Source organism: Cololabis saira, chromosome 3 (assembly GCF_033807715.1).
Source record: "Cololabis saira isolate AMF1-May2022 chromosome 3, fColSai1.1, whole genome shotgun sequence".
NCBI classification, from domain to species: Eukaryota; Metazoa; Chordata; class Actinopteri; order Beloniformes; family Belonidae; genus Cololabis; species Cololabis saira.
Window position 1 is genome coordinate 41,573,284 of NC_084589.1, and position 15,225 is coordinate 41,588,508.

General features: G+C 41.0%; 1 protein-coding gene across 8 annotated transcripts in view; it reads left to right on the plus strand.

Moving 5' to 3' along the window:
• cspg5a (chondroitin sulfate proteoglycan 5a) overlaps positions 1–15,225 on the plus strand; it is a 69,723-nt gene that overhangs the window by 8,678 nt on the left and 45,820 nt on the right. For all 8 annotated transcript variants that reach the window (XM_061717532.1, XM_061717534.1, XM_061717536.1 and 5 more), the window contains exon 2: positions 10,405–11,386. In XM_061717532.1, coding sequence (XP_061573516.1) covers positions 10,405–11,386 — 982 coding nt within the window. The remainder of the gene's footprint in view (positions 1–10,404; positions 11,387–15,225) is intronic.

Genomic DNA, 15,225 nt, shown 5'->3' on the forward strand with positions numbered 1-15,225 from the left:
TGCATATACTTTTTTAGCAGTGCTGAGTCGGCGCTGTCCGTAAACTCTGCACGTCCTTGAACATTAATTTACATATTTCTGTGTTTCATATCTGAAGCGAGCGTGTTTGTTCGTGTGAAACAAAGGCTGGAAAAACACTGGAGACACTTTTGATTTGCGTCTGCCTGTTTGTGTAAAACGTGTGCATCAAAAAGAGCTGGAAAATGTGCATTTTTACTGTGATTTGTGTGTTTGTGCGTATGCATGTTCGTGTGTGTGTGTGTCTGTTTTAGCATACACTTGGTGAAGCGAGTCATTGAGTTCATGCTCGTGCACAAGCGTCCCTCTTCTTCCCTGACTGTGCACGCTCTCTCCTACAGCAGACTGTCATATCAGTATTCAGTCCGCCCATCACACCCTACTGCGAGCAGCAGACACACACACACACACACACACACACACACACACACACACACACACACACACACACACACACACACACACACACACACACACACACACACACACACACACACACACACACACACACACACACACACACACACCTGTCATGGCAACAGACCAGGTTTGGCAGAGCACAGATAATTAGACAGCAGGATGTGTTTGGTTTACGTGATGCTATTTTTCTTTCAGTTATTTCACCATAAATCCAGCAGAATCGTTGTCCATAAAGCAATCAGTCCAGAGAATAAAAAATATATATTTTGTGGTTTATTAACTTTGTAATAGTATCACTGTCATTCTGGCGTTATGACTTATGGAGACAGCACAGCAGAGCATTATATAATACAGTAACTTAAGATTAATATGAATGACAAGCGTCTGAGTAAACGCCCAAACGCCTTATGTTTAAGTGAAAAAGCCCTCTGCAATTGTTATGACAAGGAAGAAAAAGTCAAACATTAGCATCTGTTTCCTCTTTTCATGTGAACAGCCAGTGTAGTATATTTTAATGTCATTAATTGGAGTAAGATGATGATTATCCCAGACCCTTAGGTGGCCAGTACTAGTGCAAAAAGAAGCCAGAGCAAAGACGATGGAAAGCCTGGTGACTATTAAAAAGACAACTCTGCGTAATGGCGTCAATTCAAAGCCAAATGTTCTGCAATTTAAAACCCAGAATCTGAGAACTAAGAAATAGAAATCTGTAACCTGGAGTGCAGTCATCGTCCGGGCTACACTTTTTTATTTAATCAGTTCTGTAACCAATCCCTGTTTTGTACCATCTCTCTGTTACGCTTTTTCTTTTTGTGGTTGCAATTGTGAAACGAGTCAAATCTGCGCCGCGTCGACAGGGGAGGGCCGAGAGATAGCCGAGGTCGTTTGGAAGCACTCAGATAACAGTTTTGTGCATCTATAAGTCAAATGAGCTCAGTGCAATGTTTATTTGATATTTCCGTTGCATTTATTCACCTTAAATGGATACATCTTGATTGAGATTCTTTTTACTTTTCTCTTTTCCTCCAACTTTTTTTATGTGCTAACTAAAAATGAGTAGAAAAAGAGACATTACAGTAATTTCCACTTTATCACTTCGTTTTATGAATGATAAATCACACCTGGATCTCTTTGATGGCTTGTCTTTCCCTTACAAAATGTCATGTTTTCAGACCTGTAACGGTTCATATTACTCCAACAACCTGTCAGGTTTTTTTTTATTCATTTGGCTTCAGGTTAATTTGGCTCAGGTTCTGTGACTAAATGGATCTCAGTTGGGGAAATTATGGAATACAAACATTTAGATAACACCATAACTTATTTAGGGTGTTGAATTACATAAACTAAACAACAGATTATTCACCAAATGATGAGCCCTCGCTTCCGTTTATCTGCGTTGCGTCATCATGCACTTGAGCTGCGTTGTAATGACAGCGAGGATCGATTCCTTGGTTTTATCCAATGATTTGTCTTCAGGTTGAAAAGTTAAATGGAAAAGCATAAAAAATGAAATGATCTTCATAGATGTGAAACTGTTGCATTCAGTTAATTAAGAGTTTATTTCAACTAAAACCAACAATAGATGTAGAAATGTCAGATCAGGATTGTTTAGTAACGGTTATGTTTGGGAAGGGTGTCAGATCAGAACATGCTTCTGTCAGTCATTCTGAGCTGTTGCAGCTACAATTTCTTCATAGTTCAGCTTTCTTTCTAATTTAAATGCTTCCGAGTGATTTGATGTATTTCTTTTTAATGCAGATTTCATGTCCCGCACTTCTGAAAGCCATTTGGTGCTTTTGCAAGAGGAAGTTCATTTCAGATCATATTCAAAGCTTATTAGTAAGAAAACTGACAGCTTTCAAAACTGTAATTCAGTCATATATATTGACCTATTAAAAAATGCACACTTAAGAACTGCTAAAACCAAAATTGTCACATTTTTTTTTTATTGAGATTTGGAGCTACTTCAAAATAAACTTAAAACCAGCCAGAGTTGCACATGAATTTGATTCAGAACCAAGGAAATCAACCAGCTGTGCAGATGTATGTGCATAAAAGACCACCTGCATGGACAGGTGGTGCACGTGTAAGTCCACACACAGATACACACATCCCCACGCTCGGATAGCGGCACATTTCTTTCCAAACTCATAAAACCACTTTTCTGTACGATAAACATGGACTTATTCGGCGTGTGCATCCCTTTGTGTGGGCTGGCTTTGTGTGTTTAATGTGTGCCGTTGTAGATCTTGTCGGGTTTGCAGCACCAGATTAACTCCAGCGAGGCCAGCGCCGTTTCCATGGCGACACATCCTTTCTCCATCCCGACACCTGTGGAGTCAAAAATGAAAAGGATTTATGTGATGGATGGGGGGGAAAAAAAAAGGCAAACGCTGAGAGATCGGAGGATTTGAAGTAAAGGCGATACAAAAAAGGAGAAAAAAGAGGAGCTGGGGAAATTAAAGAGTAGAGAGGACAAGCAGGGATGACATGTGTAAGAGGATGTGAGAAGATGGAAAGGCTGGAAGAATAGAAAAGAAGAAAGATGTTTGAGAAGCTGTAAAACACAGAGCATTATTAATTAATTTGTCATTAATGAGCTAATTTTACCTCCTACTTCTGTTTGTTTTCTGTCCCACCCCCGTCTGCTCTGTCTGGGTCACCAAACTAGCTGGAGGACCCCAGATGTCACAACCAATCAGGTTCGTCTTTATAGTGTGTCGTGGCCAATCAGAGCCCCTCGGGACGGGGGGAGGTTTAGTGGCTTCCCTCGACAGAAATATCTGGGTGAAGCAAAAAAGCGGGGTGTGGGGGTCGGCTGCACGCCAGCGCTGGCTAATGGCACTTGGCCTTCAGGCGTCGCCGCCCCCAAACAGTCAGCATGACCGAAATACACACACACACACACACACACACACATCCAAGTGGGCAAGCCAATCTCTTCTCATTATGACCATCACACAACCTTCACCAGAGGAGCTGGAAGCCATCCTAATTACCAGCGGGTGATACTGGCACAGAGACAACACACACACACACACACACACACACACACACACACACAAACACACACACGCACACACACACATGCACACTCACACACACACACACACACACACACAAACAAACACATGCACACTCACACACACACACACACACACACACACACACACACACACACACACACACAGAAAACTCTCATACATACAGGGAAGAATCTTGTTATGTAATACTGTTTGATGGTCTAAACTGGTAGGACAACAAAGAAAATACTTTTCTTTGGTTGGTTCTGTCTCATTTGGGCCTGAGCGGGCCTGCCACCCGGACTGGCTCTGAAACCCTGAATCCCCCAGCGCTGACTCGACCTCCTCTTGACCCTGCCAACTCAGATTTGGTCCCTGATCAAGTCTCTGGCTGTGGCTCTAACTGGATGAAAGATGACGTCCGCTGGATTTCTCCTCTGAAGTACTAATTTCTTAACCGCGTTCTTCCAAACATTTCCATCTAACCATCTGTGTCAGTTTTATTTGGGTATTCCACAAAAAATGCAGACTTTTATACACAAAGAACTTTGTATAAGCTTCATCAGTAATGTTTTAAATATGTTACTCACCAATAAAACCAGTTCAGTTCTGTTACTGTGGGCCGTCCCACAGATGAACTGTATTTACACAACATCTGCATTACATTCACCCCAATTATTTCTGTCTTTGTGGTACTTGTCTTGTCGCTTTGCATCATATTGACTGAAAGTGTGAACAAAATAATCCAAACTCTTTTAATTCAATACTTATACCCACGACATGCAACTGTTGCTGAAAAGTGAGAGCTAATTAAAATGATCCTAGTTTGACTTAAAATGGGTACACTTTTCATGTTTTCAATTAACTTATTTTTAATTCAAACATTAATAAAATAAAAGGGACTTTGCTCATTTAGATCTATTTTCCATTTATACTTCGTTCGGCATGATTTATGATGCTGTTTGATAAAATCAAGTGTTTTTGTGTAATTTTCTACAGTAATTACATAAGCACGTGGAACCATGAGAACAAGTGGAAAGTAGATCAGTTTCCTTCTACAAAACTTAGTTTTGTGAGTTGTCAGAGCAAAAAAAGGCCGCACCGAAATCATCAGCCCATCAGAAGGTTTTTCTTCGTTAATCCAATTAGGCTAACGAGGCGCTGAAAGGGAGACGGCTCCAGAAACGTACGTGAGGATTCTGGTGGACTGACACCAGGGTGGTCTCAAAATGAACAGGAAATAAAAATACCGACTTCTTGAGCTCTGACATTTGTGCACGTTAGCGTGGGTAACAAAGGTGAAGTTTAACACCAACAACTTCCAGAGATCAATAATATGTACAGTATATTATTCTTCCGGTTTCAGACTGGTTTTGTCTGGGCTTTAAGTAACTCCTCATGGCCAGTGCATGTTGGTATAACTTTATAGCAACTACAGCTATGTGGCCCACATTATTAGGAGACTCTTGACCTCTTTCCTTTACAAATTTTATTAGCAGCATGAAAAAGGAAAAAGATATAAAAGTCTGCTGTCAGCTGTCAGCAGGGAGAGGAACTATTGCTTTGGGGTGGGTTATACACACTGAGGTTAAGTAGCTCTTTCAGAAATGAACCTGATTACAAAATTCTGATCTGGAAAAACATAGTCAGAAATAAGGTTAGATATTTGTTTTATTTTTGTACCCTGAAAATCAATAGATTAGAAGCAGAGCACGACATGCTTGTGTGTGCGTTTCAGGTGTGCAGCTGCTGATTCTTGCATCGGTGCATTTTTGTTGCAGAACCTACAGTACCTTTTGGACCAGTAGCATCAGAGAATGTTAGAAACTAGACAGAAATGCTTGATGGGTGATTGAGTCCAATTAGTCTTTACAATATTGCAAAAGACTTTCTCCATCTTTATCTTTCTTTGCCATTTTTCTAGTTCTGTTTCTTTTGTAACTCTTTCAGTATGAGCTCCTTTACTCCAGCCCTCGTTAATACCCGTCTTCTTCCACGTCTATCATTATCTCTGATATCTCAAATTTGTGGCAGTCGTTACTGTCTGTTTTTTCGAGCCTCAACAGTTTGAACTGAAGACCTGTTGCAGCAGCAGCAGGGGGGGCATGATGAAAGTTGTGTTTGTCATCAGGTGTGTGTAGATGTCAAAGGTACCTGTTTATCCGTACATCAAAGACAGGATCAAATATGTTCTGAATATAATGCTTTTGTGTGTCTATGTGTGGGTTTTTTTTTCATCTTATCCTGTGTCTGCTGGGTTGATGGTTTAGACAGCAGTGCATCGTAGAACTGTTGGAGGGATTAGCCTCCGGACGACCTCAAAGACGGCACTCGCTGCGTCTGTGCCAGAAAATAAATTCTTCAATAAACTCACTGCTTCCACCTGTCAAACGGCTCGTAGCGGAAGTGACAGTCTCAGGACTAACAATGGCAGATAGAAACAGACGCATACCTTCGCATGTACAGGTGCACTGTTTCTGTGCGTGCATGTGAAGTCCGGCACACATGTACGACTTCATGACCCCACATGCATTATTCCTTTTATCCCCAAATCAGACCCAATTTGCAGTGATTAAACTTCAGTGGATGTTGCAGGTATCCAGCTCTTTGGTGTGTTGATGGAAACTTGCTGAGAGGAAGAGACGTTTAAAGATTAGATCACAAGAGGTTCAGGGTCTGAGCTTAACATCAGTCCGTAAAGATCCTCACAGATACATCACATATGCCATTAGGAGGAGGCTATCAAGCAAAGCTCCTTACGGGGCCAAGAGTGCATTAACTAGTCCCTGCAGGGGGTCGTGTTTGGAACTGAACCCCCAACCACTGGCACAACTTTTGGCATGTCCAAAACAGACTTACACTTTTCCAGACACTTAAGTGTAGTTTAATAAATGTAAATAGGAGTCATTTGGTGTATGAAAGCTTCAGAATGAGGATGTTGCCAAATATTAGTGTTTTAACCTGAATCATGTTGTTTTGCTAAATCATGAGTTGAATTCTAAACTCTGGTCTCCATGGAAACAGTTGTTTAATTCGCCACTACATAAGTAGTACACTTTGCATCCTCACAAAGGAAGATGCTGATGGACATCACTACTCTGCTCAGTGGGTGTTTTATTTACCCCATTTCTTCCTCTCAGTTATGGTTCTCTTTATTAATCCAGACCGGAATGGTTTTGAGGATCTGTAGAGATGTCTGCCTTTCCCTCAAATATGATGTGTACGGAAGAGTATTAGGGCCAGGCAGGAGAAAAATAAAAATAATATTTTAGAGGAAGGTTTTTTTTTCATTATGCACTTCGAGAAAAAAGTCAAAATGTTGAGAAAAAAGTTGAAATGTTGAGATTAATGTTGAAGTACAATTTCGAGAAAAAAGTCGAAATGTCGAGAAAAAAGTCTAAATGTTGAGATTAATGTTGAAGTACTATTTCGAGAAAAAAGTCGAAATGTTGAGAAAAAAAGTTGAAATGTTGAGAATAATGTTGAAATACAATTTCGAGAAAAAGTCGAAATGTATTTCAACTTTATTCTCGAAATTCTGACTTTATACACGAAATTTTGACTTTATTCTTGAAATTGTATTTCAAGAATAATCTCGACTTTTCGACTTTTTTCTCGACTTTTTTCTCGAAGTGCACAATAAAAAAAAATCTTCCCCTCTCAAATATTTTTTCTCCTGTATGGCCCTAATACTCTTCCGTAAATGTGGGACTTGAAGCTTTGTGCTTATTATTTCCACAGACCTCATAGAGACTAATTCCGCGTCAAAGCCAACCTCTTTTTAGACCTTTATTGACCAACTATCACTACAAAGAAGGACACGTGGACACTCGGACACCGAAACAAGAACCTTTCAATCCAAGTAATCACTGGAAATCTCCACATCCCAGAGATGGTCTGAACTACAATTCACAGCTGAACCCAGTGTTAATGCTGCTTCTGAAGTTCTTTGGCTGGTTGGCTGGTGTCAGGTTATCTTGAGATCTTTAGACCTCTGAACTGGAGCTCAGGTTCCCTGAGCTTCAGTTGTTTTGCTCACCAACAGAAGTGGTGTGAGGGGAGGATGTTAGGTGGGGTGTTGAAGCTGAAGGTTATTTAATTGGCAGTAAAGGGTGTGCATTAAAATATCTTAGATTGCTATGAGTTTCCTTTTTTTTAAATAAAGTTTAAGCTGTATTTTGGCAACTAACGCCAGTGACTGGAAAGCCATGATCCGGTTTCATGTACTGGAGTCAAACAGGATGCATTCAAACTTCTGATGGAAACATTTTCATGTTATTTTCATTCCTGGTTTAGTCATAGTTTGCTAAGCCAACTACTTGAACAACCCATGATATGACAGACGATAGAAGATATTTTCCTACAGTTCAAGTGTCGTCCTCACGTTTACCTGAGAACATAAACCCCAGAGCTCAGGAAACACTATTCAGACAGTTGTTGCAGGCGTCTCTTCTCCGTTCATCTTCTCATATAGGTTACAGCTATATTACAACTGTTGACATTGTTTTGTCTGAGTCTCCTCGAGATTATCGCTTCCCCTCCTGCAGGGCACCCCCAAATCCTCCTGCCTTCTAATTCCTAATCCCAGCTACTCGCCATTCCAGTACATTAGTGAATTACTCCTTTAATCCAAAGTGGGAAGCGACCCTAAAGCAGCTTTTTTAATGACTCAACGACCCGGCTCACTTGAAGTAACTGACCTGAGGATGAGTAAACAGCCAATCGCTTCTCGTTTTAATTAGTGTCATCCACCCAACCCCATGAGCTCCCATTGTTCATCCTGTTATGCTAAGGGGTTAAATACGTCACTGTGGTTGTGGTGGACAACAGGTGGAAAGCAGTGATACTTGGGCTTGAGATGTTTTTGGAAGGAGCCAACCATCATTGTTCTTGGTTGTGATATTTATCTGCATTTTCCAGAGATATCACTTAATAAACGTTCAGTTTGCAGGTGAGATTTGTCCGAATCAATTCAAAGGAGATCATGCAAAAAGAATTAAGGTGTTTCCACTCCTCTGCTTGCCAGCCGATGAGTCTTTTATAACCGTTGTTGCTTGAATATTTCATGGTAATGGTACTGGCATCTTTGCAGCTTGAGGGTACTTATATTTATATAACTTGCAGCACAATGCTACAATGTATGCAGTTTTAGGCTGTGTGCATGTTTTACTCTGTCAGACCAGACATTTTCAAGTTGACTGAGGGGAAAAAAATGGGAAGTGAAAGAAATGGGTGTTTGCAAACTGAACGTTTATTAAGGGATATCTATGGCATATGCATCCACTGCAACTGAAGCCTATATTCAGATCACAGAACATGATACTTAACCCGGATTGACTGAAGATAGATAAATATCCCAATGATGGTAAACTCAGAAAATCTGGCTTCAGAACCACTCGAGAAGGCAAAGTCACCAAGGTGCTTGTCATGTCCTTTTTTTATACTGACGAGGGTGAATACCTGCTAATATCAACTGTTCTCTCTTTAGTTCACTTGATCAAATATCCAAAAACAAGGTGTGGTTTAGTTGAGGACCCAAGTGCAGGAGAGCGGGAGGCAGGAGTTCACAAAAAGCAGGGTTTATTGGACAAAAACAAAACCAAAAGCGCTGCTTAGCAGGATCAAAAAAGGCAGAACAGAAACAGGGATCCAAAACTAGAGGAGAACGTGGAGGGAGCAAACAGTACGGACCGACCGGGAGCAGGAGAAAGACAAGACCAGATATACGTGGGGGATAACGAGACACAGGTGCAGACAATCAGGGCAGATGGGAAACAGGAGGGACAGAACTGAAACTCAAAAACTGGGGGAAGTGTCAAACATTGACAAAAACCAGAAAGCCTGTAGCTTCTTTTTAAATCCATTTTTCAATGGATACTGCAGTTATTTTAATTATACTTTTATTTGCCATTTTTTTATTTGCCATTTCAACAGCAGGGACCTTTTTCATGGGAGTGAGATGAAGATGCAAATACTAAATAATTCACTCACACAATGATTGCTTTTTTACAAACATTCAATTCACTTCAATTTTATTTATAAAGCACCTATTACAACAGAAGTTGTCTCTAGGCGCTTTCCAGAGACCCAGAACACGACCCCTGGGCAATGGACATACAGGACTGTCTCAGAAAATTATAATATTGTGATAAAGTCCTTTATTTTCTGTAATGCAATGAAAAAAAACAAAAATGTCATACATTCTTGATTAATTACAAATCAACTGAAATATTGCAAGCCTTTTATTATTTTAATATTGCTGATTATGGCTTACAGTTTAAGATTAAGATTCCCAGAATATTCTAATTTTTTGAGATAGGATATTTGAGTTTTCTTAAGCTGTAAGCCATGATCAGCAATATTAAAATAATAAAAGGCTTGCAATATTTCAGTTGATTTTTAATGAATCCAGAATGTATGTCATTTTTGCATTACAGAAAATAAAGGACTTTATCACAATATTCTAATTTTCTGAGACAGTCCTGTATTAACCAGACAATTAATGCTCACTTCAAAACCTGCATATTAAGAATTTGAATAACATAAAGTAAATGTGAGATTGCTTGTTGTACGGAAACGAAATGATGATTACTTAATTTAAAAGTAATTAAAAAGTTGATGCCAGTCTCTTCATAGGTGACAAGACGCATATGTCCCCATTAGTACGGGAAAATCCTTGTTAAGCAAGGTTGTTTCATTTTTTTCTTAATTTACCATGACAGCAGGGGAGCGATGCTTGTTTTGCAATTTATGTGATTATTAAGTGAACATCCATGATGCCAACTGACTAACACTAAGAGGCTTCATCTCTGCAGCCAGGCATTACAGTAAATGTGCAATATGTTGTCTCACAGTTGCAGCGAAAATACATTATAAAACCGAATTGTTTTCCTTCAAAGACTCAATGAACAAACACTGAAGAAACCTTTCTGTTTGTTTTCAGGAAATGTCTCTGAGACCAATGCTACTGAGTCAGACAGCCAAGTCAATATCACCTCCTCGGTCGTCGAGGAAGAAGGGCCTTTCAAGGTAAATGAGGTCATCGCCACGGTAACCGGGAAGAGCATCTCCGTCACTTCTGACCCCATCACCACCGTGACACCGAGGGCGGGCCGTCTCCCACGTGCCGGCGAGGACGACGACCAGAGCAGTGGCATGTTCGGAGAAACCGTGGTTCCCACGGTGGAGGAAGTGAGGGTAGCATCGCCCTCTCAGCTCAGCCCCGATTCGGCTGAGACGGAGCTTCTGTTGCCTGGCAACCCACGTGGCCCGGACGTTGTGGAGACGGAAGAGGGAGGGAATGAAGAAGAGGAGCGTCTGCCGAACAACGACCCACCTTGGATCAACGCCAAGGACACAGATGTGTTTGATCTGGATCATCTTTTCACGACCACCACCGTCACTCCCTCCTCTCCCACCAACCCCTCCAATCCCGACATCCTCCACGTGGACTTCTTTGACCCCTCCTCTCGTGGGCGTAGCTTAGACATAGCCCCGGCCTCTCCATCTTCTCTTGCCCACGAGCTGCAAGGTGGTGATGCTACTTCATGGGCCATGCCAGAAAACTATGACTACATTACGCCCTACGATGACACGGTGTCCCCCACTGAGGAATACATCGACAGTACTACGACCGACGCTTACGAGAGCGATGAAGACCTTCGAGATCCCGTTGGGTTTCCTGACGTCTCCAGGCCCAGGGTCCCCGGGTCTGGCTCTTTTATTCCCGGGGCGTCGTATCCGGGCGTGGGGGCTCCGGTACCAAACGGCCCTGCGGCAGAACCTCCGGCTGTCCTGCCTAACGGATGCCGCGTGGGATACCAGATGGTGAACGGAAGTTGCCGCTCGGCCTGCGACATGCAATCCAACTACTGCTTGAATGGAGGACAGTGCTACCAGCTGGATGGAGAAGAGATTTTCTGCAGGTAAGACGCAGCTGAAAATGACTTGGTTCAAGAATATAACAATGTACACTATGGATGGGCGGTATGGACTAAAAAATGTATCACGATAATTTCTGGCATTTATCCCGATAACGGTAAAAATGACGATAAAAAAATACCAATTCAACTCCACCTTTTTAACTATAAATCTGTCTCACTCTCAGATCCGCCATGTTTGTTACACAAAAACATCCTCAACGGGAATTTATCCTTCCTTCCTTCCTTCCTTCCTTCCTTCCTTCCTTCCTTCCTTCCTTCCTTCCTTCCTTCCTTCCTTCCTTCCTTCCTTCCTTCCTTCCTTCCTTTCCTCCCTTCCTTCCTTCCTTCCTTCCTTCCTTCCTTCCTTCCTTCCTTCCTTCCTTCCTTCCTTCCTTCCTTCCTTCCTTCTTTTCTCCCTTCCTTTTCTCCCTTCCTCCCTTCCTTATTTCCTTCCTTATTTCCTTCCTTATTTCCTTCCTTCCTTCCTTCCTTCCTTCCTTCCTTCCTTCCTTCCTTCCTTCCTTCCTTCACGTACGTTGTGCATGGATTTAACGCAGAACCATCAATCAGCTTTACACAAAAACGTCATCAACGGGAATTTATCTTTACAGCGAGATGACAAAGTCTTATCGTGGGGAATGTTTTTGACGGTATATTGTGAACGGTAAAATATCGCCCATTCCTAATGTACACAATGTCTACATACACGAAAACAAGGCAGAGCTCTGGGGGCACTCATAACCTCTATACCTTCTTTGTAAATCATCATATATATATAGTAACTTCTCAGTAGTAGCTTTCAATTATTTACAGACAAATCGTTTCAAAGAGAGCTTCAGGTAACGGGGAGCAGGGGTAAAGGTGAGAATGTGAGGAATAGTGGTGAAGAAGGTAGAGGAGTTTAAATACTTGGGCTAATCTGTTCAGAGCAATACAGAGCGTGGAAGTGAGGTGAAGAAGAAACTGCAGACCAGATGGAGCAGTGGCAGCGTAGGAGAGAATATTTAATAGACGGTTGTGAGACTTCTCTGTGGCTGGAAGATGGCAACAGTGATGAACAGTGACAGAGATACAGGAAGCTTGAGCTGGAGTTGAAGATGTTAGGATTTACTTTAGGACTAATGAAGACGGATAGAAATAAAAACAAGCACATCAGAGGAACAGCCAGTGGTGGGACATAAAGTGAAACTTTGCTGATTAAAAAAATGCATTAAAAAGAAATCTTGGGCAGCGATATCCAGATTCAGATCCACATGGAAAGTTAATCACCTCTAATCAATCATAAATCTATTCTGCAGACTCCAATGTGTGCTCTATAGGGCAGTTGGACAACAACGGGCAAATAAAAGCTGTTTATCGATGTAACGGATCTGATTCTGAAAAAACGTTTAACACAAACTAGGAGCCTACGCATCAAATGTCTTATAAGGCCGACTCGTTTTCAAAGGCTTATTCTTAAGACCTGGAATCAACCAAACTGCAAACAGATATAATACACACAAACACGCTTTACTGGGTGCACAAAGAAGCTGAGCTACCACACGCTGTAGAAGGATGTTATTTTCATGTTTGCCTCGACCTTCAAAAGTTCGTCCAGCCGTCCACCACAAACTGAACTAATGCCTTTTCCCAGGACTCAATCCAACAGGGTTGGTGGAGTGGTGAATCTAGGTGGGGGTCAAAAGTCAAGCGGATTAAGGGAATCGTTTATGAAAATATGGTGTAAGCCACAGAGTAGGTTCAGCTCCATACGAGTCCACAAATAACACATCTAAAAGTCTACAATCAGAGTGTCTGCAGATGAAAAAACGCCCCAATCAGGCTCCGCTGGAGCGTTTACCGCCCGAGCATGCTCAGTCCAGGATTAGAGCTGCTGCAGATGGGGGCAGGGTGGTGTGTACTCTGACCGCTAACTAATACTCTAGCCGTGACGATAACGTCATCTGAACTATATATTAAATGTGATATCAAACAATCTGTACCATACTTTTATGTACCGGTCTGGATTCGGAATCATTTCTTGTCAAAGTTTAATTGTACGGTTGATTGTGTGATGTCAGGATACGGTTATGGTCCGAGCCTAAGCCTTTCGCGTGTTAACTCTCTGACCCGCGTGGACGCTGAGCTTTAAAAAAAAAAAAAAGCAAAACAAAACAGTAAGAACAGATGGTCATTTGCACTTATTCTTATTATCAAAGGCTTTTCTGGTTAAAAAAAACAACAAAACAACTCCAAATTGCATGTTTGTGCCATTATCACATTTTACTATTGCTGTCAACTAACAAGCCTGTGAGTTTGGTCGCTGGTGGATTTTTAACACTTTATTCTAAAGACAGCAGTTATTTCTACCGCACCACTCACATGTATTCCAACATAAAATAAATAAATGAATAAAAATGGTTGAAGAAGCACTCCATAAACTAAATTTTTCCAAACTCTTTAGTGCTTTACTCGCCTCAGCATCAGGGCTGTCAAGACCGTTTGAAATATTCATTTGAATGTGAGGGTCAGGATTGCCAGAGTCTACAAACGTGCGCAAATCTCACCAAGTTTAAGTACTACACGGCTTGCAGATAAAAATTAATTATCCACCACAAAATCTAGTCAGTTTTAATGGATGTGTTTATAAAAGACCCATGAAAAGGTGACATATTATGGCTTTTTTCTTTTTTCCTTCACAAATTGAGATGATTTCTCAAGTCCATGTTTTGCTTGGGTTAATATATCACACAGAGGACCAGAACCTTCTTCTCTGCCATGAATTTACAGGTGTGGTCCTAACCTGACTAAGGTTGAATAAAAAGAGCAGACTTCCTTTCTCTGTTCTGGAAGTTATTTCATATGTCAGTCAGAAAAGAAGCATTTTGGATTAAATAAAAAAAAAAAAAACATCTTCAGGAATCCAGAAAAGAGGTCCAGTTACCTTTTACTCAAGCTTTAGTATTTCTTTAACTTGGAGGACTGAGAAACATTAACCCTAATACCTGTTATAACTGTGTGAGTATACAGGACTGAGCTTGAGAGCTCACACTGTCCAATACCAAAAAAACTAGGATGCAATGTTATTCTCAAATATGAACATTTCCCTCATCTTTAATTCATTTAGAGAAAGCTGGTACTAATCCCTCTTAGGCAAACAGTATTATTGTTGTTTATGCATTAAACAGCTTTTAAAATATGCTGAAACAATGGTTGGCCAGCGTTTGTTCTGTTGCAGACCAGATTGATAAACCCAGGACATCATCATCATCAGCCCATATCTCTACGTTTTTAAAGGCTGATGTCAATATCATTTGTCAATGTGTGCAGATTTCTACAAGTTTACTTTGACACGTATGAGTCCAGGAACCTCATACTGTTTGTGCGTTTGGATGGGGAACTGGAATTTTCTATTTCCAAGTAGATAGAGTCAAATACACAAATCAAAAGCTTGATTGGTAAAGTGAATGCAGCATGGCTCGAGGTTAAGGTCGGAGCAAGATCACTGATCAAGATAAAGATGAGAAGGCTGTGTAATTCTATTTGGAGCCAGACTGGTGATGCACGCAAAGGAGGACCAACACTGGCGTCTGTACAGGAATTTTCTGATTAATATCTCTCAGTACCGATCAAGTTCTTTTTACAACATCCTTTTTACTAACTTTTTTTTTAAAAACATTCAAAGTTAAAATAAACTAGGTTTGTTTGTGGGGTCCCAGTCCACAGTCCACCTTGCTGCAAATACATATATTCAAACTAAAACTACTTCAGTTCATGTTGTTTTGGTTTGTGATAAAGGTTTACACTCCTCATAATCAAGAATACACCCGGGGACCTCTGGGATGTTCCTTCAAATGGTCAAA